Source organism: Topomyia yanbarensis, chromosome 1 (genome assembly GCF_030247195.1).
Source record: "Topomyia yanbarensis strain Yona2022 chromosome 1, ASM3024719v1, whole genome shotgun sequence".
Taxonomy (NCBI): Eukaryota; Metazoa; Arthropoda; class Insecta; order Diptera; family Culicidae; genus Topomyia; species Topomyia yanbarensis.
In genome coordinates, this window is record NC_080670.1 from 14,207,430 (window position 1) to 14,235,304 (window position 27,875).

General features: G+C 38.3%; 1 protein-coding gene across 3 annotated transcripts in view; it reads left to right on the forward strand.

Moving 5' to 3' along the window:
* The first annotated feature begins 5,008 nt into the window (after positions 1 to 5,008).
* The window catches only part of LOC131676939 (diacylglycerol kinase theta), a 54,126-nt gene continuing 31,259 nt past the window's right edge, over positions 5,009 to 27,875 (forward strand). The window contains exon 1 of one of the 3 annotated variants that reach the window (XM_058956370.1): positions 5,009 to 5,836. In XM_058956370.1, coding sequence (XP_058812353.1) covers positions 5,725 to 5,836 — 112 coding nt within the window. In that variant the 5' untranslated portion in view covers positions 5,009 to 5,724. The remainder of the gene's footprint in view (positions 5,837 to 27,875) is intronic. The other 2 variants (XM_058956372.1, XM_058956371.1) reach the window with 2 other exon arrangements.

The following is a 27,875-nucleotide window of genomic DNA, read 5'->3' on the forward strand; positions in this document are numbered from 1 at the left end:
AGAGATTGTTTCGTCCTGTTTGTTGAGGGGAGTAGTTAGCAACGCTGCACAAGACAAGGTTAACCTTCCGGTGGTCGCGTTTGGGCGTAAAGTACACATATGGTTGTTCTTGTTAAAAAAAATATTACATTACCAGTTGTATGTACCTTTTGACCTTCGATCTAACACATTTTTTTTAATAATGGGCCCTATTCTCACAGTCACGTCCCCTAGTGACTAGAAGGAAATTTCTTTCTAGTCACCAAGTGACGTGACTGTGAGAATAGGGCCCAATATGTTAGTTTTAAGCTCCTAAGGTTCAACTGATAAAGCTTGGAAAAGCGGCCAACTTGGAAAACGAAAACAGCATTTTTTTCTTAAAGGGCGAACATGAAATTATTGGGACACCGAAAATGTCATGCCAATTTTCTTATAATGTTTAAAATCAAATCAAAATTTTAGGGTAGTTTTATACACATGAGTGTAAAATTGAACGCATTTTCGCTTGATGCCATCAAAGTCTTTACAGTGTCATCCGGTACCAGTTTCTCAGTTTTTTTCCATTTTCTTAACATGTCGAGAATCTTTGACTGTCTTCTTGCTCTTCCGAAGTTCCCGCTTCATCATTGCCCAGTACTGCTCCACCGGGCGCAGCTCCGGACAGTTTGGCGGATTCATGTCCTTTGGAACAAAATGGACAGAATTGGCCTCATACCACTCCAGGACACTTTTAGAATAGTGGCATGATGCCAAATCGTATTGCAAGAACGGCAAAAGGCGCTTCTCGAGGCACTCAGATTTGTAGATCTCGCCATTTACTGTGCCCTTTGTCAGGAAAGGCTCACTCCTCAGTCCGCAAGAGCAGATGGCCTGCCAAATGAGATATTTGGAAGTGAACTTCGACATTTTCTTCTTCTTAAATTTGTCGTCCACATAGAACTTGCTCTTGCCGGTGAAAAACTCCAACCCCGGAATTTGCTTAAAATCGGTTGTTATATACGTTTCGTTGTTCATCACACAGCAGCCATATTTTGTTAGCATCTTCTCGTAGAGCTTCCGTGCCCGAGTTTTAGCCGTCGATTGTTGCCGCTCATCGCGGTTTGGGAAGTTCTATTCCTTGTATGTATGTAGTCCAGCTCTCTTCTTTGCATTCTGGACGTAGCTCTGCGACATGCCGATCTTTTTAGCCAAATCACGACTTGAGACGTTGGGATTTGCTTTAATCATCCGCTTCACCTTTCCCTCCGTCTTTTTGTTCTCCGGTCCCAGTTTTCTTCCAGCTCCTTTGCCGTGGTCCAACGTCAACCGCTCCTGGAACCGCTTCAACACTCTGGAGACGGTTGAATGGTGAATGTTCAACATTTTTCCCAACTGCCGGTGCGACAGGTCAGGAAATTCCAGGTGTTTGGAAAGAATTTGTTCTCTCGACTCGCGCTGGTTTCATCTCCATTTTCGATGAATCGAAAAACACGACATCGAGTTTGACAGCATGTAAACAATACACATCAATGATAAAGTGTGCAAAATTTGGTTGATTTTTACCCAATGGTAAAAAAGTTATGCCCTGTTGAATGTGTCGCAATAATTTCGTGTTCGCCCTTTACACCGTTGCAAAGTTCTCCACGAAAATCAGCAATTTTTTACCAATCGATTTAAATTGATGCCAGTGACCCTTTCTGGAAGCACACAATTAAATTTAAAAAATCAAATTTGTTTGTAAAATATGCGATTTCAGTAATTCTTTATATCTTTTTTTTGTAATTTATATTGTTGATAAAAAATATTTAATTTGCCACATTACTGACACTTTCAGCAATCCATTGAAATCTTGGTTTGGAAAATCGAACTTCGAACGGCTGCGATATTAATATGTGTACCTTATACATGGCGCGACAGCTCGTATTATAAAATTTAGCGTGACCGCCGAAAGGTTCAGGGGAGGTGCTCATTCAAATGATTAAAAAGCAAGCAAAATTTGCGAGCCTATGAAAAAGCATAGAAGGAAACAGTTTTAGGATTCAAAAAGCTTATATTTATGTCTTCATTTAGAAATTTTTCCAAGACGAAAAAAACAAAATGGCGCCCGTGGTGACGTTCTATATAATACTACGTTCACACTACGAGTTTAAACATGTTTTCACGCTATCCTAATGACATATTTCTTGTTGCTAATTATTATAACATGTTTTAACTCTGTAATGTTAACGTAATATAAGATTAGGTGCGCGTGGAATTCCAAAACTGCGTACAGCCTGCCTTCCCCTTCCTTACGTAAATGATGCGCTCTGTCCAAAATTGATCCGTTGAAAGGGCCTGGTCCGGATTGTTGCATGCGAGCAAGTTGCTAATTTAGAACAAAAATAATAACTGCCATTTTCCAACCGATTTTAATCATAAATGCGGAATTAAATGTAGTCCCGAAATTTCTATATTTACAAAGAAAACCGTATTGTGCTTTTAACAAAAGATCATAACATAGAATACCGTTGAAAAAGATCATTTCTTCTTCTTTCCAAAATACTTAGAGAGTTTAAAATCGGTTGACTATGACCACGTAGAAATTGTTTTCGTGTAGAAAATCCTGAAAAATGGTTTTTTGGCTATAAATCAATATTTTGAGGGTATATTAAATTGATCAAACGTGGTTTTGTGTTGAATTTGACGAGACACCTACAACCTTTATCAGACGACTTTAAAAGTACATCTAATTTTTTTTATTTTGTAGCTCCGTGTAATTATTAATAACATTTTTGTACCTATATGAATAATAATGATTGTTTTGTATCTCCAGTGTTGAATTTCTTCGAAGGACAATCTTATAATTGTCATAGTGAAAAAGTGACTATATACGAGATGTAACGCCATTTCGGGGTGAACTGAGTTAGATATGACACTTGCCTAAAAAATCTCTACAAAGTGGCGTTTCTAGAATTTTGAAATTCTGCGTGGTTACTGTGACATGGCTTCATATGACTGTGTCTGGGGATTGGCTCAAGTTATCTTGATGATGATGAAATGTTTCTATGTGCGAATTGTTAGAAAAATGCAGTTTAAATTTTAAACTGGAAATATAGCATATTTGGCAACACTGACGGCGCCGGTGGTTGAGTGGTAAGCGTGACCGTTACTCATTCCAGTTGTCCTGGGTTCAATTCCAGCCGAGTTCGTTGAGATTTTTCTGAGGTGAAAAACTCTGTGGTCACGTCTTCCTTCGGAAGGGAAGTAAGGCCGTTGGTCCCCGGTCCATGAGTTGATGAATCGATATCTCGTCCAGATAGTGGAGTCACCTCTCTGGCGTCGGTAAAGAAGAAGTAGAATACAACTTCTATACTTACTAACAAATATCCTCCTCCCGTGATACTTGTGGAGTGCGCAGTAGTATATACCGCATCTAGCAAAAGCAAGTATCGAACTAACAATTCCTTCCGCGATCTACGTTCGGGCCTGGCCGGCACCGGTATTGATCAATAAACACTTTAGGATTACCAGGAGTTGCACATTGAAAGATGTTTCGCTACTCCCAACCATAATTATTTACTGATTCCCTGTGCAACTTCAGCTAGTCCAGATCGATAACGGAGTAGCAGCCAGGGGTGGTCACACAAGCTCAAATATAGCATATTTGGTAACACTGTAGCTAAAAATACCTTTTTTTCTAGATTCCCTGACTCATTTCCTTCAAAATGCACCTCACCGATTGTTTATAGACCAAATGAAGCCAAAGATATGAATAAAAGTTAATACTTGATGCTTTTTTCTATGGAAAATTTTCCATGCACGATTTTGACACGCCATACAAATTTTGTCATCAATACACTACACACACACGTGTGAGTGCAGCTTTTGTTTACATTTTTAGTAAAAACGCGCAACCTAGTCAACCGATCTTCGTAATATTTGAGAGATTAATACAGAATAGATAGAAGCATCAATTGTCTTCTTTGAATTGTTTATACCATTTATAAGTTTCAAGATATTCAATCTCAAACTTTAAAAATCGTTTTTCTCGAAATGTGCTAAATGGTGCTCGTCATAAGATAGCACAACAGCGACGAATTATAATTAAAACATATTATTGACCCTAAAATTATTCCAAATATTTACCTGTCAATTCAAACGAAACTGCTACATCACTTTTCACCTTCCGGCCTACCCGAATTGGTAACTGGCGGCGCACCGGAAGAAAATCACTTTCCCTCGTTCACCAAATAGCATAAGCTACCAATCTCCCCCACCGGGAGTGATCCGTCGCAAGTGACAGTCGCTTATCTGGCAGAAGGAAAATGAGAGACCATGCGCGCCATCAGGCTACTCTCACTCTTCTTCTCTTTCTCTCTCGCGTCGATGTCGCTCTCTGTTTTTACCACATATCTATGAAAAGTGTTGCTAACTGAGTTACCACCGCTCGAAGGTGGGATAAACCTCGACGAAGCCGTCGTGCTGTGGACGACTGTCTGTGTGCCTGCCATCGGCAGTTTTCATCGTTCTCTTGCGCTGGTTCGTCGCCGTTGATCGGCGTCCGTCGCGTTCGTCACCATTGTCACCACCACCACCGACCGTCGCTACCGTCACCGTTTTGGGAGGTAGTGTGAAAGAATAAATGGTGACAATCCGCCATAGGATATCCGAGTACAGCAACAGCCTCCGATCAGACTGCAGAATCCAACTAATTTCTCGGTTGGGGACTTACAGCTTCGCGAAGAGAAAGAGAGATACAAGGTTGGCCGAGGAAAAAGGGCTCGATTTTGAAAGGGGATTTTCGCGGATCGAACAACTCTGGAGCCATAAATCGGTATCGGATTTGGACAGTTTTTAGCTGCAGCTGCACGGCGGTGCAGGAGCAGGTGCCGAGTGATGTGACGATTGTAGAACTGAAATTCATTTTGGGTGAAAAGTTGGAAAAAAGTTGTTGCTGTTGCTGTTGTTTCTGGTGGAGTTTCACAGTACTTTTGCTGCTACTCTGCTATTGAAGTTGGTTAGTTGATTTGGGGTGTGAGTTTTGTGTGCCACTTGCGATAGATACCGTGTGTAAGCGAGAGGAAAATGAGTGGTTCACTGGTGGATGTCATGATGAGAGCTGTTCTGTATGCATGTGGGAAACGGCTGATAAAGTGTGGGTGAGACTTCGGGAGAGTGAGTGTCTGCGAGGAAAAACGATAGTACACTTTTTTCCAATGTGTAACTTTGATAAAGAAGAAGTAGAACACCCGTGAAAAGGTGTGTTGTGCGAGGATCTTTCCTACACACAACGGACGTGCTAAAAGAGTAGTTTTTAAAGAACGTTTTAATATATTATTTCTAATTTAACTGTGCTTTAAGTTTCACCCATTGTGCAAATCGAGTAAAACGTCGGGCTGTCGCGATTCGGACGGGAAATTCGTGGGGAAGATTAGAAAACGGGATCTTTTTTTTTGGGAAAAAGGTGAAGGCAAAAAGTAAGAGACACATTAAGAGAGAAAGAAAATCTGAGGGATAGAGAGACTTTGGCATTGCTAGAGTGTGGTGAAGCGACCCAGTCGCGATACGGGATCAGCAGTAAGGCTAATACAATTTTCCCAAGGATGGCGGATTAAAAGTTACGCGTCACGAGAAACCTCAAATGCAGGCAAGTGATACCATGGATGATGAAGCCATCACGAGTCATCCGCACTTGGCCGGAGTAGCGTGAGTCTCGACCAGCACCGGCGGATCCGTGGAGGCAGAGCACCACAACATCATCAGCATCACATTGCATCGCATAACAAAATGGCGGGTGGTGAGCATTCGTTTGGAAGAAAGACATTTCACAAGCCAACCTATTGCCACCACTGCTCGGATCTGCTGTGGGGACTAATCGGACAAGGATACATCTGCGAAGGTGGGCATTATGATTTGCAACTTTCCCATTGGATGCTGCCAGAGAAAAGTCTATGTGACATTTTCCAGGAATATTTGAATCTTTATCTGCGGGTTCGCTTCCAGATCGTTTCAATTGCTATGATTGACCATTTTTTTTAAACTCATTCTCTGTCCTCTCGCGCTCAGGCTGGCTAGTTGGCTAGCTGGTTGATTGCCTTGCCACTCTTGCCAATCTTGAGGCCGAGGAAAGGAAAAATAATATTGATCTATACTCCCAAATTCTTGTTATCTCCAACAACGACCCTGCATAGAGCAGCAAAGAAGCAAGAGATTCAGTATACAAATTACTATACACACTCCTCGCAGTGACAAGCTGCACACTGCCAGTAGTATGGTCAGGAGAGTAACGAGTTCATCACTCTTTCGCTCTTTCACTCTACTCGCAAAAACTCGCAGCTGGTTCGGTGTGTGGAGGAACTCAGCTAATGATGGAACGGTATCATAGGGAAGCAAGATTTGCAATATGTACACTTTTTCACGCACGCACGCACGCACATCCAAACACACTCATGAGGGAAAAACTGAAACAGATAGACTTGGTTGGACACTTGGTTGCATGTGGATGTGACTGGTCCGGAGGATGCGAGTGCGTATGACATTGAACATGTTTCAGCCAAAGAAGTTAAGGATTATGAATATTAACAAGTGATAATTAGTATCACGACTACATATGCATGCTTATTACGGTACAATATCCGAACCAAAAAAAAAAAGATTCAGTGCCATCTGTGTTGTGATATAAAACTAACAAACGAGAAACAGATTAAATTGATTCAGTTGTTGTGTGTCAAGTAGATCTGTGATATCTGAAAGAGAAAAAGAAAATATCGACTCACCGCTGTAGCTCAAGTGGAAAACTACTGATGGAAAGCAAAGCGAAAGCCGCAATAAGTGTTTGGATTTGAAAGGATTTCCACTTGAACGAGAGAAGATGTGAGATCATAAACGAAATATCAGCACTGGAAAAAAATGTGAAAATGAACTGAAAATGACGGTGCTTACTGCTATGTGTTATATCTGTAGTGGATACTTGGGGCTTATATGGAGCGGAGTAGTGATGAGCAAGCAGATCAATGAAATCATCTGATTGGAAAGTATTACACATAACGCTATAGGTATGTGACAGATATGTGAAGAATCGAGATTATCTGGATCTTTCTGTGCCCTGGATTAAACGTAGATAAGTGATAGTTATGCATGTACGGTAAAAAAGTCTATTATATGGATTATACAGGATTACAAGCAATTATTTAAATTTGTGTTAAGATAGGCTCGTTCAAATTTGAATTTGAACCGTTAAAGAAGTAGAATGGTCCGTCCTAAGACCATTGGTAACCTCAGAGTAATTTTCAGCTAAGGGGCCTCAACATTTGAAATCGTATCATACTTGTTAAGGTTATAAGTTATTGAAATTGATTTCAAATGATATAAATCAAACAAGTAAATGTCGCCTTGGTCTACTAAACGTCTACTAAACCACACCAACCTATAACTAAATTAATAACTAAATTAGTCATGGAATTTGCGTTTCGACTTTCTCTCATCAGAATCCAACAGGATTGAGCACCGGTTTGACGCTAGCTCACAAAACCGAAAACACTATTTGTCTTTCTGAGCAAACCTCTAGTCATACGATGTTCCGCAAGAAAAGGAATTCTGATTAAGCTGAAGCCAATGCACCATGCTATATTCCTCCTTAGTTGAAAGAAATAGATAAAAAACTATTTTTTGTCCACTAAGGAGAAAATTGTTTAAAACCATATTTGCGCGTGAAGAGCACAAAACTTATGACTGTGGAATAAAATTTGCACATCGACTTTGTCTCTTCATAATCCGACACTAACTTAGTGACAGCATTAGTTTTTACCTACATTTCTCTCCACTTGCTAACCCATACCAAGTTTCGATTTCATTAATGCCCCCTTAATCAGCTTAATCAAAACTTTTTTTCTATGGGAAATCACGCACACGCACTCACACTTCACGGAAAAAAATTGTTCGTAAAAACGTGAATAAAGTGCCATGAATTCAGGAACAATTACGTTTTTACGTTACGAAAACAGGATCATGAACAAAAATCAGGCGTTTTATAATTATGTTCCATTTTCAGTCAGTAACGCCTAAATAACGCTTTTATTTGTGATGATATTTGTTTTCTGTTTTGTGAACTTCAGTTACGGTTTCCGTCATATCATTACTAAATCGATTTTCTGTATGTGAACTAGTTCACAACTTTATGAACATAGTTCATAAAAACAAAGGTAGAATCGTGATTTTAGCTTTTGGAAAACATATTTACGCGTTAACAATTTCACGCAACTCGGAATATTATTCATGAATCCTTTCAATCATCGTGAACTAGTTCATGATTCCAAATATAATAGTCATGATTCAATATCCGTGCCAGTGAAATTGTTCACAAAATCACAATGTTATTCACGTATACGACAACAGATTCCAGATTTCTAGCAAATTAATCAAAACTCACCATTCATGATCATGAATTAGTTCACAAAACCGTGAAATAATTTTTATATATTCGTAAACTAGTTCATGATTCCTAGTATAATAGTCACGTCTTACCGTTCGAGCTCGTGCAATGATTCATAAAATCGAAAACTATTATTCATGTATACGTGAACTGATTTATGATTCCTAGCGACTGACCATTCGTGCTCTTGAAATAGTTCCCAAAATCACGAAAGAGGTCGTCCATATACCACGTGGACAGTTTAGGGGAGGTTAGGGGGTACGAAAAAGTTTACGCTTGTTCGTGAAGAATGGGTTGGGGGCACGATAATTGTCCACGTGGACTTGATTTTTTGTTCTTTTTTAGAATGTAGAACAAATTTTCACCTTCATTGGCATAAGCGCTTGCTTCTTTCATCTCAATTTTACCCAATAGTAAGAAACAGTAAAATCAGCAGTTCTGTAACTGACATCATACAATTTTGCTCTCAGAAACATTCGATCGTATCTTCTGTAATTTTGTTAGCTCCCATTTGTTACAATGTAATTTTGTTTGATAACTTGTTACACGATTCAATCCAAGAATTTAATGTTGCTTCCATTTAGTGTTATTATGATGAATGCAAAAATGTGTCTTTTGGACAAAAAATTTCAAAAACATATTTAAATCTGATTTTGTTAAAAGGAACTACAATTCCGTGAATAAAGTTTAAACGAAATATTTGTTTTTAGGATAACGCTCAGAATTAATGTAGTCTAACATATTTAGGAAAAATCCATACTTTCTAGACTTTGAAAAACTCTGATATGAAATTACCGGTAAAAATGAGAAAAATCCACGTGGACATCGTGGGTAGGGGCTAGGGATACAGAGATTGTCCACGCTTGTCTACGGAGAGGGAAGAGGGGATCAAAACCAAAAGTATTTCTGTCCACGTGGTATATGAACGGCCCCAAATCTTATTCATAGAAACGTGAACTGATTCGTGATTCCTAATATAATAGTAACATCTGACCATGTGTGGCCGTGAACTAGTTCACAAAATCAAAAAATATCGTTCATGTGTTCGTGAATTAGTTCATGATTCCGAGTATAATTTTCACGATTGACCATTCGTACTCGTGAAATAGTTCACAACATCCTGAAATTTTATTCATGGATTTGTGAACTGGTTCGTGATTCGTAGTACATGATTCACGATCTATCTTGAGTGCTTGTGATATTTAGAAGACATCCGTAATCATTTTCTATTTCATACATCTCTGTATATGGTCTTTAAATTTTAACGTGAACCATTTCACAAAAAATGGGCTTTGTCGTGCAATGTCTTATATTTATGTATTAGGAACTATTAGGACCTCGAACTTCATTAATCATTCGATAAGGTTCAATGTGATGTCTGGACAAAAAACGAAAACTGCGCTGAGTATCAAATATATATTATAGAGCCACGAATCTGATTCGTGATGTAGTTCATAAAACATGATACCGCGACCCATTTACGGTTTCATGAACCAAATCATAGTGTCACGATACTCCGAGTAAAAAATCCGACAGTGATTAAACATACACAGTAGTCACATTACTGCACGTGTCAAATTCGAACGTGAGCTCAAGAATAAAATATCATGATAACGTGCATATAAATTACGAAAAAACGTGACTAAGGTCCTGAAATCATGAACATAAATTACACTACTCGTAACTACTATATCAAAATCCGTGACTATGATTCTGTAATCATGAACACAAATCACTACGTGTGACTAAAATATCACAGTTACGTGAATAGAAGTTACAGAAATCGTGATTGAGATCCTGAAATCATGAACATAAGTCACATTACTCTGACAGAAAAAGAACACCAAACTCGCGAATAAAATATCACGAAAACGTGAATATAAATTATGAATATTGTTATAAAAACCCTGAAATCATGAACATAAAGCGTGCTACTCTGCCAGTAAAATCCGATATTAAACTCATGAATAAAATATCACAGTAACGACTAATCACGACTATGCTCCTGAAATTATGACCGTCGTTTTAGTTGATATACTGCAAACCCCAAAGTGTGAACAAGATTTATAACAACAACTAAACATGCCTGGGCAGTAATCCAACCAAAAATTGCAATGTAACGCCATGTACATTTTTGCGAGAACTAGTTGTAAAACACAAAAAGTTTTGTGAATACGAAGATTATTGTCCATAATTTCAGGAACTTGGTCACGATTTTCGTAAATCGCTCAGTTCATGAAATCGTAATTTTTTGTTCATTAATTTATGAACAGATTTGCTCAGAGACACCAATATTTTCCCACTTTCGGAGCTAGCGTCAATCCAGCGCTAGGTTAGTCCTGTCACTAAGTTAGTGTCAGATTCTGATGACACAAAGACGAAACGCAAATTCCATAACTAATGTAGTTATAGGTTTTGCGCCCTTAACGCGAAAATGTGGCTGTAAACAAATTTTTCTCCACTGTGGTTTTGATCTTGCTATCGAAGGGTGCAATCAAACCTGTAATCCACTCGTTTGCCCGGTATACTCAAACATAGGGGCTATCCCTAGTTTAAGCATGGCAAAATGCGATGTGGTGTAGCCACATTAGGCATTAACAATGTTTTATTTAGTAACAATAGGATAGTATTTATTTACAAAAATAAAATGTTGTCAGCGCCGAATGTGGCCACATCGCTTCATTCAAGTGCTGTCCGACTTCGCTGCCGCTCAGTCGGACTTAAACTAGGGATACCCCCTATGTTTGAGTATACCGGGCAAACGAGTGGATTACAGGTTTGATTGCACCCTTCAATAGCAAGATCAAAACCACCTCGTCCGTCTGTTTCTCAGCGGCTTTGCGCCGCTTCGAATCCTTGAACTCAACTATGCGGCAAAGCCGAATCACACTACCTTCACCCTTAACGTCATTTTCTCATGAACAATGCGATTGTTAGTAAAGTAAGTGGCAACAACTTATTTTTCCAGTTTAAACTATTTTAAAGCTTTCCCTCTGAATTTTTTTCATTGCTTGTTATAAAATAGACCATTTAGAACCATTTCCAAAAGAAATTAACCCTCTTTTCGGGAAAGCCGCGATTTGGAACAATTACCAATACTGTATCTCAGAACTATAATTATTTAGTGGAACCCGTATCTTTAGCTAAATAAAATAGAAAAAAATGTGTGTATTGTGCATGTAAAATTATTTATGACAATTAATGCTATTAAAACTAACGCTGCTACAACGCTTTGCTTGTGTTTTTTTAGATATATCAAACGTAAATGATTTATTTTCCAGACAATGAAGTGAACGAAACCTGAAAATCCCGGAATCATTAGTACATTTAATTAATATCACGTGAATGGGAATAACTTGGAAATGTAGTGGCGAGATCTGATATCATTTTGCTTTCTGATGTTGATTGCGAAGGCTGATTCTGAATTCATAAAGGCTTGTTTTCTGAGTATTTATATTTAATTTCCTCAAAACTGCATCAGTATTGAAACCTGAAAATCCCGGAATCATTAGTACATTTAATTAATATCACGTGAATAACTTGGAAATGTAATGGGAGGGATCTGATATAATTTGCATTCTAAAGAATGTCGATGGTAGTTAGGTAGAATGATTGAGCTGGACATACCGTATTGACCATCATTACCTGCTGCTCGAGATTATTTACATACATTTACGCTTGGTAGGAGTGATTTTCGAAACATTAGATATAAGAAGCTCAAAAGTTCATTATTTCACATGAACGCTAGCGCCGCATGGTGACAGAGTTTCGAATGAAATTAATCATGTCATTTGTCTATTTTAAATTTATCTGAAGGAACGAACTTTCTAAGTAGTCAGAATTACTTGATCGAAATTGCTCAAAATTCATTATCGCCCATGTAAACCAGAGCCACATGGTAACCGCATACCGAACTAAGCTGGTAATCTACTGACGAAAAGAACGATGTAGGGGAATTATGGTTAAAACCGACACCTTAAGCTTAACAATTTTTCTAAGTTGCCACAAAACCAATAAAATTATAGTTTTTATGCAGAATTCTTCTTCAGAAAATTCTTAACAAGACTTAATTTTTTCAGCGCTTCAAAAAATTAATTTCATTAAAAATCATTGGTTGTAAAACTTGGAAAACAAAGTGACTTTTTGTAGGCACTGCGGGTAAAACCGACACCCCATAGGGGTAAGATCGACACCCCCTTTAATTTATTTTCTCTACACTTTATAAAAATCTTTATCTTTATTAAAAATGAGATATATGCGCGATTAATAAAGTGTGAGTATGTATGATGCAAATATGTGCTTTTTATTGCTTCATCATGTAGTGAGGGGAAGAAAGTTCAAAAGCGTAGTACTATAAATAAGAGTATTTTATGCTATCGGATTATTTATTGATATGAGTATTTCCAAATAATCCTTGCGCTCATCATTGCAACCTCCAGTGTCATTTTATTTCGTAAGAGAAGTTTTGCAAGCGTTCTACGTTCTGCTAATTGGATTCATTCACTTATAAGTGACACACACACACTTCTTAGTAAAACTATCTTTTTCAGATTTGATTTTTCGGACTCTGATCATCAACGATCTATTGGGGTATACATAAGATCATTTTCTCATTGTGATAAAGTTTGTCTATGACAAACCAAGAGAACACTAGAAATTCGGTTTGATGAGCTTTTTGAAGAAATAGCAAAAGCTTCGATAGAACCAAATAAGCAAAAATTCCAATTTTTGATTTTTAAAGAGACTTACAAGAAATAAACACAATAAAAGTATTTCTGTGTATTCCTGCTAATACTATAGTGTTCTAATAGGCTAATTGAAGTGTCACAAAGATCCCCAGTATTTTGAAATGAATCGCAAGTATACACAACCATCTTAACAGCGTGTCGGTTTTACCCTAACCACAGGGTGTCGGTTTTACCCCATCAGCGCACATTTTTTTATAAAAGCAATTAAAAATATTGAATTTCTCAAACTCGTTTTCAATACACCAGTTGATCATAGGACAGGCCGATAATAATAGGTACTGAAAAATGTGGTGATTTGAAAAGCTTTTGTTCGGTTAAAACCTTAAAATCTACCAACGAAATTTAACATCCAGACGAGTATGAACGCTGCTGTCGTATGTTTTGTTTATTTTTATGACATTTGGCGAACTAACGTAAATCCAATTTTTCTTCAAATGCTCTAAATAAACGTACTAATAATAATGTATCATTATGATATAAATAAAAATTTGATTTCTAGGAAATCAAATTTTGGCAAATCCTCAACAGTATAGGTTTCACCAATCTTTTATATTATTTTTTTACAGCGTAGACTTTTAACACTTTTAGAGAGCTCTTGAATGTGTTGCCAAAATACGCATTATTATTCACGCGATGAGTATTATACTATGTTCACACTACGAGCTAAAACGGGTTTTAATGCTATCTTGATGACATTATCCTCTCTGATTATTTTCTAGATTGGAAAGGTGAGAATTTTGATCATAACTACAGGCATCGTTGATTGAATAAAAAATAGCTCATAGGCAATTAAGGTTCAATTGAGAAAGCCTCAAAAAGCGGTCATCTTTGAAAACAAAAAAGCGGATTTTTTTCCCACACCGTTAGTAAAATCCTCATGAAAATCAGTAGCTCTCTACCAATGACCCGACTACATTGACAATTTTTCATGAAAATTGTGTAAAGGGCAGCGCACAAAACTGATTTTTTTCGTTTTCGAAGATGGCTGCTATTTGAAGCCTTTTTTAGTTGAACCTTAACGGCGTTATAAGTTGAGATTCTTTTTCAATTGAAATCCCAAGTAAATCCAACTTCATTGCGGTTACCCACGCATCTTTCTATTTTTAATTGGTTAATCTGGCACGGCTATGCGTAGTAGCTTGAGCGAGCCGTTAGTATTTTAGGTATTTAATTTGACAAATAGTATATCAGTGAGTGTCCGTCAGACTTTGTGCGCGCCAATTGAGTAGTTTATGTCGTTTCTGCTTACCTTTTATGATAGGGTGTACTTTTCCATATTTTGAACATCTTGCGGAAATACAGATGTATAGAGCTTGTTTATGGCGACACATAGATGTCCGCACCATAAAATAATCTTATTCCAGTAAATTATATCCGGAATGAGATTCGGAATGTGGGGTGATTTATGATGGAATTCCAACCGGCTGAAACAACCCATTCTGAATGAATCGGTTTTCGAATCGGTTGTTACATTTGCGCCGAAATTCTGAGAAAAATACTTCCGATTGCGATGAGTGGGGAATCTGCTGTCAAAACAAGTGAAACAGAGAGTTGTGAGAGAAACTTTTTTCTCGGTGGAAACTAATGAATTATTGATTGGTTGCAAAATGTTTTTACATTTCTTATAAAAGAAATGTATAGCATTCGCTCAAACTTTCAAGATTTTATCCAAGGCCCGGAGGGCCGAGTCTTATATACCAATCGACTCAGCTCGACGATTTGGGACAATGTCTGTGTGTGTGTGTCTGTGTGTGTATGTATCGGACAAACTTTCATTAGTGCTTCTCAGCAATGGCTGAACCGATCTTTTCCAAACCATTTTTAAATGAAAGGCCTATCAGCCAGACAGAACGGTTATAATTTGTTTTAGATTCTGATGTTTAGTTTCCAAGATATGAATGTTTGAAAGTATAAAAATGGTGTTTTTCATTTTTTTTTCAAATTATCTGCCGAAACCGAAGACATAGCTAAACAATTTATATATCTTTGGACAGCCTAAACAAATACCTTTCGAACGAGCTACAGATTGTTGAAATCGAGCTATTATCAAAAGAGATATTTATCAATAAATATGCACGAAAGATTTTTATCATTTCCCATAGCCACAAATAAGACCAAAACAGGCAATCTATGTTTAACACCAAAACGGCTAATTTTAGGTCAATAGTATCTTCGGAGAATTTGATGGATGTAATATGGCCTTTCTTTTGATATTATTTTTTTTTGCTGATTAATCCACCTACGAGTGAGATATTTTCATAAATTTTCTTGGAAGTGATTATATTGAAATGATGTCTTCAGCAAATTTGTAACTGTTACTTTTGCGAATAACTTTACTGAAGACAGCAAATATTTATTTTGAATATTTCAAAAGTTATAGCTTGTTGTTTGTGGATTACCCTTTGTCGCTTATTTATTGTTCAGTATAGTAGTAAAGCATTTAAATTAGCCAAATATTATTTCGATAAAACGAATTTCGTATTTCTTTTTTCTATCTACAATCGCTAGAAATAACCGCCGAACAATTCCAAGTTGTCTACATGGAACTTGATCACTTATCGATGCAAGAATTTTCATTTGCGCGAACCTGATGACTGCAAAGTTTCTAAGTTACAAACATCGGATCGATCTGAAACATATCTTTGAAAATGAAAAGTTATATAAATAACTCCAAGCAACGGCGTAGCCAAGAAAAGGCTTCAGGATTCAACCCCACCGCTTGCCACCCACCCAAAAAAATAGTTGGATTGATGAGAATAATTCACTGATGCTGACTGGCTTCAATATTACAATAATAATGATCAAATCAATACATTGATAACCTGTTGTTTTAAACATCATGAGGACTTTTGAAAAATTGTGGGAATGGGATCCTGACCTGTAACTAATATATTGGTCTTGATCTAACAGTTATCCAATCACATCAATATCAAATACCTGCCTGAAAACATTCCAATAGACACTCATTCCAGAGTTCTGAAATCAATCATAATCCTCAGATTTCCTATCAAATTGAGCTCACTTTCGAATGGATGTAAGGTAATATGGATTAGGGTTTTTTTTAATAGGAAGCGAAGTTGGAATCACAGAAACATGAAACATACAACTGCTCACCGAAAAGTTGCACAGCATTCAACATTTGCTGAACATGTCTTTATTTTGGGAATGCGTAGAGTTGAGACGAAAATAACGAGGATAACACTTTCCGAAAGGAGAGTAAAATTTATGAAAAATGGCGTTTTCCGTTCGACTCTAGCAGGTACCGATCAATTTTGATGAGCTTCTAATTTTTGTTGTGTTACCAATTATATGAATAGGTAAAATGAATGTTCGCAAACAGTAATTTAAGGTCAAGATTACATCATTTTGCAACCGCCAATTCCGGAGGTTTAGTATCTTCGATGAATTTTACAAACGTTAAACAGCATATCATCTGATAAAATAACTTTGGCGTTATATCCTCTAAGAGGTATTTATGGAGAATTTACTCTTAAAACAAATCTTGTTCGAGACAGGAGGCTTGCCATGATTTTCGTAAACGGTTCACTTTACGAAATTGTGATTCATTTTCCATGTAATTTTTGGGGGAGATTCAAACTCGTTGAATGACCTTTGAAAGTTATTGCGTATATTGCGATCCGTTCTAACACATAACATGAAATTTTATTATGATAATCGTTGAAAAAATCCTCCGAGGGTTGTGCGTCAACTTGGTCGACATCTCCGGATCGATGCACGCCTCTACAAGTTGCCATATTAGCAACAGTTGTGAGTAGACCAGTTACACAGCAAAGGTCACCCAGTGAGCTAACAACGGCAGCTAAGCAAAGAAAAAAACGAACACAACACGAGGTCGGTGAAAGTCGGGATATCGTTGTCCAGATAAATTTCTAGAGTGTAGACATTTCCCTCCGTCGGCTGAGAGCTGGCTCATAAAAACGGGCATCAGTAACGCGAGAAATTCCGCGGGCCGTGGAACTCTCAGTAACAGCTAGCAGATAAATAGGAACGCATAGTGTCGAGCAGGATCAGAAACCCTGCGAAGGTGGTTGTAAAGTAATGGACTACCAAACGGTAGTCATGGAATGATGATGATTGGTAGGAACAAAAGGTTTAGATTTAGCCGGAAGGCTTACTATAAAGCACTGCAGTAAGAATCTTCCTGTACATTCTAACAGCATCTACTAATTAAATAAAATGTGACCGCACTCGGTCACATTGTATTTAATTAATAGGTTGTTTTAACAAAAATCGTGGATGAAAAAATGTTTCCAATGAAACACAGAAAAGATAGATCTAAACTGTATAGGTAGTAAATAGAGTAGTAAAATGAATTCGAAACATTGAATTATGATAACTTGTTTCTGAACAGATTGAGGAGTTTGTCTTAAACATTTACGTACAGTGCGATCATCATCTCATTATCTGGAAATGCAGCTTCTACTCTAACTCATAGTGTATGGTTTTGATCTCTACCAAACTGCGTTTTGTTTATCTTGAAACTCAGACAGTCTTTGGTCCCGGATGTGAAGAAGCAATTTTATCCCCGTCAAGTCACATATAACAGACACACATGTTAGGATTACCTGCAAATTAATTTTTCACCAACACTCCCTTCAGCCTTGATGTATGTTTTTTTCTGTAATGAATGCATGCAAGATTCATATCGGTAGGCTCCCTAGCCATAAGACAATCAGTTCGTTTTCGCTTTCTCGCCAGCAAACCAGAGCTTCGGCTTTTGCTTCCCGGGACATCACTCGGGACAAGTCAGTTTGCTTAGACGTTCACATGTGTCGTGTTAACTGTTTGGATTTTGCTTTGTGTCTAACTAGTGCTAATTTGGGTATTAGTTTAGATACATCGTCTAACTAGACACCCAGTTGCCGCTAGTTACTGACGAGATGAATTCAAAACGCAAAAAAAATCAAACCTGATTTAAGTTAGGTTTTGTGCCCTTATGCGCAAATTTGTTTACTCCAATTTTCCCACCTTTAGGTATTAATTTTGCATAATCCCAATATGCAATTTTTCCTACTTTTTTGCAACCGGTACTTGGGGCTCTGCAAACGACAGGCCAAGTGCGCGAAAACAATTGATGTATTTTACGATCAATTGGCCCATTCAGTTCAACTCACAGCAGGCTAATACTATCTTTTTCTTAACAATGCTGGTTTATGAGTGAAAAAATTACGAAGAAGACAATAAAGTGAATTGAAATAGGTGGCAATATGATTGCCACCGCCCGTTAAAAAACGTCAGTTTTCCTAATGTTTGATGTACTTCGAACGAGACCGATGCGAATATAGAGACAAATAGAGCTGGATCGTAAATTTAAAGAGAAATGAAGGTGGTTTACTGCGTAACAGTGAATCGTCCCGGGATTTTGGCGATATGTTGAAAAGTGAGACCACAGATTTTAGACAGAAAGAAATTTATTCAAAAGCTGGTGTAAAGTTTCAAAACGATACGCGTTGGGAATTGGTATAGACACTTTATTATATAGAGGTGAATGTAAAAGCGGTAAAACTAGCAATTACAAAAAAGACTATATAAAAACCGGCTTGATGGCAGCTAGCATAAGTTTGGTACGGGTTTTTCTCTATAATTTCTTTCAGAAATAGAGTATCATGAAATGTTTTTACCGGGCGGTGGCAACTATATTGCCACATTTTTTCAAAACAGATTTTATTACGAAATAAATGTAAATATACTCGATGTGAAAGAATCGTTTTTTCATTAATATAACATTCATTACTTGCCGGCAACGCTGGGCCTCATAGAGGGTTAACTTCTGTTAGCTTTCACTGCGAAAACGAAAGAAACAATCTCCAAAGCAAAAATCCAGTGTCTTTCTGTATCAAACCTATTTCGAACTGGTGTTTATGGGGCGTCTGGATTTTTGTTCCAGCTTTTTTTTCATCGTTAATCTTATTATCAGACTGTTACATATAATAGATTGATTATTACACCCATACATTTTTTGCACCGAATGTGGTAACGTTGGTTTAATTGGAATGCATTATGTTCGCCTTCGTACAGCGACAATTTCGGGGGCTATGCTACATTGATGAATTGAACAACGGTACAAAGATTCAGACGAAATAACTATGGAAGTCTCGTCGCGAACGAAAACCCACACCCAACAGCAGAACAGGCTCCAGTTGTGGTGACAAATGCACTCAAACAATGTCACCAGTTGGAGATAGATTTAATATATATACAAAAACACTGGAATTTGATTGGAGATTGTTTCCCACGCTGTCGCGATAGAAGTCAATGGGATTGGTTCACATCACAATAGATGCTGTTCGTTACTAGGAAGTTCCTAATGAACGATAATGCGTTCCGTTCAACCAATTATCATATCAGTTGAGCTATAAGAGACAGTTTTGCAAGATTTTAGGCGATTTGGACGTAAAATGAATATTTGACAGATTTTTGAAGGGCATAACTCAAGTGTTCATTGCATAATTTGGTCGTAGGAATTACTTCCGGTTATTTTCGTTTTTCGAAGAAACGGCTGATTTAATGCATTGCATTACTCCATCAAAATTATCCATATGATAAAATTACAACTTAAAATCACAAAAAAAAGTTACTAGTTGCTTAAGTTATTGTTTAATACTTAATACCGACCATTTCTCATGAACTTTTATTGAATTCGCACTCCCAATACAATAACAACAAGGACGCGTGCGAAGGCCCGCGGTCACATTATACTTATTATACACATTTTTTAAAGTGAGTCTATGCTAGTTTTGCGAAAACTTGCGATAACCAGTCAAAATTAAAAAAAAATATGAACTCGATAACTTACGCATTTGTTCCTAGGGGCAATTAGCACAGGCGAGTTGAGTCAAACGTCAAACTGTTTAAATCGCCTGACCATGTTCGTCCGCATTTTTTTTTGGGAACGTGCAATGAAAGCAGCGATGCCAGATGTGAAGATTCATTTCATTTTGAAGACATTTGAAATGTTGCGAAGACAATTTTTACATTTTTTCAAAAATCTGGCCGATTACTGATAGAATTCTGACTCAAAATGAACAATCGATTCCGAATCCGGGTCGTTGAAGACAAATGAAGACATTTCATTATTAAATGTGAAAGTTAAACGCTTAAAGATTTCCTTGGCGTCATCCTTGGGGCTTTTGTCCCGCGTGCGGTAGGTTATCCGGTAGCCAAGGAATTCCCCCAGTATCGTTTCCGGCGGTGGCGGTTTCCACGAAATGTACACCGACGTGGCAGAAGTGTTGTGGGCGATCCTCGTCACCGGTTTGCCGGTGGGTGCTGCGAATTACGATAGAAAAAATTTATCGGTGGGTTACGGTTAATATTGATTGAGGTTAGGAGGGTGAGCTCGCTGAAGCTACTTCGATTGACGGGCAGTTATTGTAGCTAATTATGTTCATCGTTTTATTTTAATTTATTTCAATATCATCTACGTGAAGAGAAACCTTCTATCGATGAACATAAATGTCGTAGGTTGAATGAAACGAGTCACGTCATCGCAAAGATTCTGAAGGGCAATGCGAAACAAAATACGACCGGTTCCAATAAGTTCTATGCATTCACACACTGCTTAGGAGTTCGCTATTTTCCAACTGTCGCATATAAAACCTGTCAGTCAATTTAAACATTTGAAATAGTAGGCGATGTAAAACTGTCAGCACCAGACACGCTAATTGAAATAATTGAAAAAGATCGCATAAAGTATTTATAATAGTACTGAAATGTTCTTTGCGCCTGTAAAATTTATTCCAGACACGTTCATCACGAATATGATCCTACCGAAAGCTGTTTTCCTCCATCTATCGGAACATTATGACAGGAGGACGAAAACAATTCGTTGGACACACTGAAACAATTACAGATTAAAAAGTACTCTATAGAGTACTTTCCAACCAACAACTGTATTAGTGTGATTGTCGATTTGTTTTCCACAACCTGTCATAATGTTCTGAGATAGATGGTAGAAAACGAGGTAAACAAATCGAAAATATAGCTTATCGGGCGAATTATTTTTGTGATGGAGCCTGATCAACCAGTATCTAGCTCCCGTCTCAGTGAGCCGTTTAGCCGTTGATTTCATGAGCCTTTCTACTACTGTTTCCCTGAATCATTCAGCCCCCAGTTTGCCACGATCTACTCGGACAGTGTGTAACCGTCGTTACAAGTCCTCAAGATTTTTATGTGCATTTTTTTATTTTTTTAAACTGTTGTGTTTCTTAATGTTAATGTTAGTAGGGTTAGTATTAAAATAAATAAATAAATAAAATATAAAATGTAAATAGTAGGGACAAAACACAGATAATTGTATATAGAAACATTGGGCTGGAAAGGGTCGAAAGTGTTATACGGAGAGATAATACACCCCTGAAGGGGTGGTGATAGGTTTCTCCTAGAAGGAAGGTGGAAATTGTGGGTGGCGGTAGTAAGGGAAGAGGAAATCGAAGGACCCCGCCATTGGTCATTAGTACCGCGGCGTTCGTGTGATTTAGAAGTGAGTGGAAAGTATTTCTAAATTGTGAGACTGGACTTAACCGACATCTTGGAGATCCAGAATTCTTCTGTTCATTCAGGTAAATGGCTCCGTCGAACCTAACCTGGTACTGTATGTCTCACTTTCGCTATATGTCCCATTCAGGACCTTTTTTATAACCAATTAAATTCCTCACTGCACACGTTTCGGCCTGGGCAGAGGAATCTGCCGAAGTCTAACTGTCAAGGAGTTAGCCTACAGGTGCCGCAGAGCCCTGTGAACCCTCGGGCAGTGTGCCCTAAGCGTAAAGGAGGGCCCTTCTCGGTGCAGCCAATACGGTATCGTCCGTGGCTCATCGATTGAGCCAAAGAAGGAAGACGCCGTACAGTTCCATTCCCGCCATGCCACCCATCCGCCATTACAATCGGCTGGCGCCTCCGCGGCCCAAGCACATCGGGACGCCATAGCTGTACCACCAGCACCAACAGCGAACCCTACGACTTGCGAGCATCGTCCGGAATCGTCAGCGAGCGCTCGCCAGCAGCGAACACCACGAGCAGCCCAGCATCGGTACGTACCGCAGCAGAAAGTTAACTTGAACCCGTACAATAGCCCAATAAACCACACCACACACACCCACACCTAGTTTGCTCATTTTTATTTAAATAAATTTCGTTTTTTTACTGTAGATTAGCTTTTCCACTTCCAACCATAAAACATCCCAGAAATACAATAGTTTTGTGCACCACCTTGTTCCGCGAAGCCCCTCCGATTACCCAGTAGCAAGCCAACCCGGAGATCACAGTATCCACGGTCTCTTGCTCTGTGAGCTTGTTCGGGAGTATCTGTCGCAGAAGAGATATTAAGTGTCCGCCGAAGAATTCACCCTACGCCAACTGAGAATTTCCCGATGGAGGAATTTCTCCCGAAACCGATACCCCCGCGTTCTTGAGCCATTTAGCTCACAGCGTTATCGAGATCTACTCGGAGGTTATTCAGCGGTGAAATTAGCCTACCTCGACTGAGAGTTTCCCAGCGGCGGAATTTCTCTCGGAACCGATGCCTGTTTCGTGCGCCAATTAGCTCCCAGCCAATTAGAATCTACCCTACTGTGAATTCCTCGGCGGTAGATTTATCTCGATACCGTAGCTTGTTTTCGTGAGCTGGTCAGCTCCCCGCTTTGTCTCGATCTACTTGATCTAGTCCCCGGCGGCGGACCAATTCGACGGACCAGGCAATAGGTACCGACATCCGTCCAGCAATTCGCAGTGGAGTCTAGCTTCCGGCTCACTAGCACCCTGATCACTCGGTGCTAGCTGTTTGAAGCGGTCTACTCGATCTAGTCCTCAGTGGCGCATCTAGCCTAGTCGTGAGCCAGCCGGTAGGGTGTCGAGATCGGTCCGAAGATTCCAGTGGAGCCTACACGTACTACTCAACTGGACTCCGGCGGTTGATCAAATCTACTCCGATGGCGGAATTTTTCCCGAACCTGATTTGTTACGGCGGCTTTCTAGTGCTGCGCCACTTCCTCTGCAGCCATTTATTTGGATAAATTATATGTAGACATCAAAAAATAACAAACAGATCTCACCAGCTTCCTACTCCTAATCAATTAATTGGTGACATTTTGGCGAAGTATTTCCTTCTCCTCTATCATCGATCAACCAAAGTGACGAATCCGCCAATCATATTCAGATGGCGCTGCTCACGATATTTTTACCCAACCAAATTTAGTTCAACCTAAAAATTCTATATTCAAAAGGTTGCAGAATACTATTGTGAACATATCCTACGAAGAAATGTTCGCTCTAAAATGACATCTAAGGCCTCAAATATTGTTCCATCTTTTTTGGATTGGTCGCACTGTGCGCTATAATTGTCGGCGTAAAACATGATGATGACTTAGGGACCATCCATAAATGACGTAGCATTATATGGGGGAGGGGGGAGTTTTGTAGTTTGTGATGATGTGTGACGACAGGGGGGTAGGGGGTTATGTCATGCTACGTAGCTTTTTTAAAGGGGAATAGGGGTTGACCTGATGTCACGACAATCTTACCCGTTTCATCTAACTAAAATCGTTTTTGATTTTTTTTTTAAATTTTTTACGGGAACAACGAGGGGGTGAGGGTTACCGTCAAGTTACGTAATTATCAGGGGGGGTATATGGGATTTTGTGACGAAATGCTACGATGGGGGAGGGGGGTGTTAAAAATCACTCAAAAAATGCTACGTCATTTATGGATCATCCCTTATGTTCTATCAATAACCATGCGGTAGACTTGGGTGCAACGCCCAACTCCTACTTAGCAGAAGGCAAAAGACTCTTCACATTTCCTTTCGATCATGTCCATATGAGCCTGCCTAGTCCAAGTTTTCCGTTCTAAGTTTATAACTGATTCGCTCTAGAATAACTATCCGTCTTTCAATTTCATTGCTTTCGTTTCTCTTTGTCTCAAATTTTCCGAAAATAGCCAATAAAATCGATACAGTTCAGTTGAGTTCTACTCGTTAGATAAAACTATGTTGATAATAATTTGTATAGTACTGATTTATCTTTAGGGTAAGCGATATTACCCAAATAAATTAAGATCATTTTTAAATGAACCATATACGCGACAAAAGGGTTTAAGTTTTATGTAAGAAATGAAATAAGCGACATAAGTTACTTAAAACACACCTGCGAAATAAAATATTTCGTTAACCGTCCTGTTGATTAGTGAATGTAATTAAACATTCCACTAAGGCGCTTGTAGTTTTTATATCAAGTAACCCAATAATGAATTCAACGTTTTAAAATCATTCAAACACATCTTATTTGATTCATAAAAACTAAATAATCGTATCTGAAGCACCACAGTTCGATGTAGATCAATTCGTTTCAACATTAAAAATAAATTCAGCTTACCATAAGTACTACTGAAAAAATCATTACACTCGTAAACTTACTTTTGAGCTACCCTAATAAGTAGTAAAGTTAATTTTAAATAATATTTCAAAAGTTTTCTTCCATTTAATTCCACTATGTTTTTTTTTTAATTTTTAATAAAAGAAATTCATTTCTTTTAAAAAAAATATGCACTTTCACATCAAAATAATTATTTTTGAGCCAAATGCATAATGAAGGTTTTTTTAATCTAAAACGCTTTGGCGTACGAAAATTAATATACACAAATTTTAAGAACAGTTTCGATAAATTAGAAATTTTTGAGACACTTAATATGTTTTAATATCAAAAACGAATTCTGCTGTCGGAACCGACTGTCGGTAAGTCATTAAGTGACCTTACGCTTGTCCGGGTATGCCGCAGACTCAGATGATTCCTGCGTTGACAGGAGTCGCCGAAGACAAAGGGTTAAGTCGCCGGGAAACTCTCAGTTTGCTCATATGACCCTATTCCACACTTTTCTAAACTTTCTTCCTTCAACTACTTGCTCTTCCTTGAGTACTATGGTTCTTAATATTGAAAAATATTTCACACCTTCCAGTCCCTTGCTAATTAAATGTCGTTACAATAGAAAAACAAAAGTATACCTATTTCGTGAAATATCTCGGAACTTCAATGGTAATCGCTGTTTGTTATATATTATTTTTTTGTTTTTCGAATGTCGTGCCGGAATACGGATACATGGAATAATAAAGTCATTTGACCTTTGCGTCCCCATGGTACTTTGCATGTTGTCTGAACAATATCGAATTCAATTCAACGTGAGTAACACTCCCGACAGTCGGCTATCAGTGGATGCTTCACAAATCTAGGCAGCCGGCTGCCCAGAGCTATAAACCTATAGTAACACTTCTGAGAGTGCATAGTGGCTCAAAACAGCGTTTTGGGGTAATTAATTCGCTGGAGTAAAAACTGTCCATATTAGCGATTTTACATAGAGGTATTCTACAATGTTCGTGCGTGTAAAAAGCGCCATGTTCTGGCAATATTCTTCTTTTAATGTTATAAATTATTCTCATAGGACTGCGCTTTATCTATCAAACGAAGGTAAAACCGTTTGTCCATAAGCATCCATTCAGAAGTTATACACTGTTGAAAGCAATATGTTAGGCTAATACTGAAGTTGCTTGAATGGCTCACTGAACGAGTACGCTCTGGTGTTCAAAGATGCTTTCGCTTGATTTTTGAGGGACTCTGTGTACTAGCGCGTCTGCTGGTAGGTTAACACCGATTTTGAATGATTTTCTAACAGGTGATGTACAACTTCATCTTTCTCCAGCTTGAGGATTTTGAATTACCTTTGAAATTTTACTAACTTCCTTAGTCGTTGAGGAAACCCTGCGAGGTTTGTACGTCAAGTTGGTCGGCATCCCCGGGTCGGGTCAAACCTCCACAAATTTCGATATTAACAACAGTTTTGAGTAGACCAGATACACAGCAAAGGTCAGTTAGCGAGCTAGTAACGGTAGCTAAAGAGGGAAAACGAACAAATAACACGAGGTCGATGAAAGTCGGGATATTGTCCGAAGAAATTTCTAAGAAATTTCTCTCCGTAGAAGTGGCTGAGAGCTGGCTCATCAAAACAGGCCTCAGTATCGCGAGAAATTCCGCCGCCGTGGAACTCTCAGCAACAGCTAGCAGATAAATTGGAACGCATAGTGTCAAGCAGGATAAGAAACCCTGCGAAGGTGGTTGTAAAGTAATGGACTACCAAACGGTAGTCATGGAATGATGATGATTTGGAGGAACAAAAGGTTTAGATTTAGCCGGAAGGTTTACTATAAACCACTGCAGTAAGAATCCGACACTACAACGAGACAGCAGGCAGTGGTCATTGTTGAAGATTTCTCCTCGATAAATATTTGTAAAGCTGAGTTGAATGATACGCAAGACTCGGCCCTCCACGACTCGGAAAAAAATCCTCAAAGCTTGAGGATTTCTATACCTTTTCTTTTATAAGAAACGTAAAAAATGAGCACATCCCCCCTCCTAGGAATATTTTGCGGACGGGTCTATATTTTTTAAAAATACCCGCATTTAATGTACTAATATCACGATGTTCTTGATAATTACAACTTTAACAATGTCCTCAAAATCTGATAGACACACTGCCACTTACCAGTCTTGATAAGATAGGCATGTAGTTAATTTAAAATATTTCCGCTACACTTTTAACCTGCACGTGCCGACGAGGTCAACTTATAAATCGACATAAAATAACTTTTATTGTGAAACGTGTTTATAAAAACTACTCACAGCAACAGCCAGTCACTGTCGGTTTCATCTTCCTGTACATTCTAATAGCATCTACTAATTAAATAAAATGTGACCGCACACGGTCACATTTTATTTAATTAGTAGGTTGTTTTGACTCGTGGGTGAAAAAAATGTTTCCAATGAAACACAGAAAAGCAGGAGATCCAAATTGAATAGGCAGTAAATAGAGTAGTAAAAATCCGAATCCGATTTTTTTTACCATGCCAATAATAATAATAAACGACCTTGGACGATGTGCAAATTTATTCGGGCATGTATTGAAAAACAAAATGAATTCGAAACATCCCGCACACGCGTGACGTCAATTCGAAACGCGACAACCACTCGGACGTCACCGTTGCCTTTGTCGATTAACTGGTGTTCTGGTTTTTCTGTTCAGAACATTTCAGTTTCCTTCCTTCCCAGCAACTTCCTTGTTTCAACATATTTAAAATTGATTATATGTGGAATTGTGTTTAGGGGTCGTCATGAATGCTGACTCGGTTATACAGTTGACACTGTTTGTCAACGTACGCAAACTAGAATTTGTCGTGTTAAAGGGTAAGGTGGTTTGCATGCATTACTTACCTAACCTCAATTGCTTATTACAATTAACTAAACCAGGTTTTAGCAATTCAAACAATTTTACAAGCATATATTTAGAAAAAAAAAACTACAGATAGGCGAAGCGAGTATAACTGGATGGCGTATGTACAAATTAATGAGCAGGAAATTCTAAAAGCATTATTCCTCCATTCATCCCATAAATCGATAATCCACACAAAACAGAAGTAAATTCAAGTGCCCATCAATAAATGAAACTCGACGATATTTTGACATGCAGCAGCTGAAAATGCACATCGTCTTTTTTTGGTAGATTTCCTATTCTGTCGGCGTCACCGTTCACCGGCACATGTCAACGATTGTAAAAGTCTGCTACTTATGCAAACTATTGAAAAAATTGTATATTTGTAATTTGTACAGAAGATAAAACAAAGCATGTTGGAAAGCGAGTTTAAAAAATATTACTCCGGCATAAACAAAACCTCAATGTTTTCTCTTCCAGTACGAGTG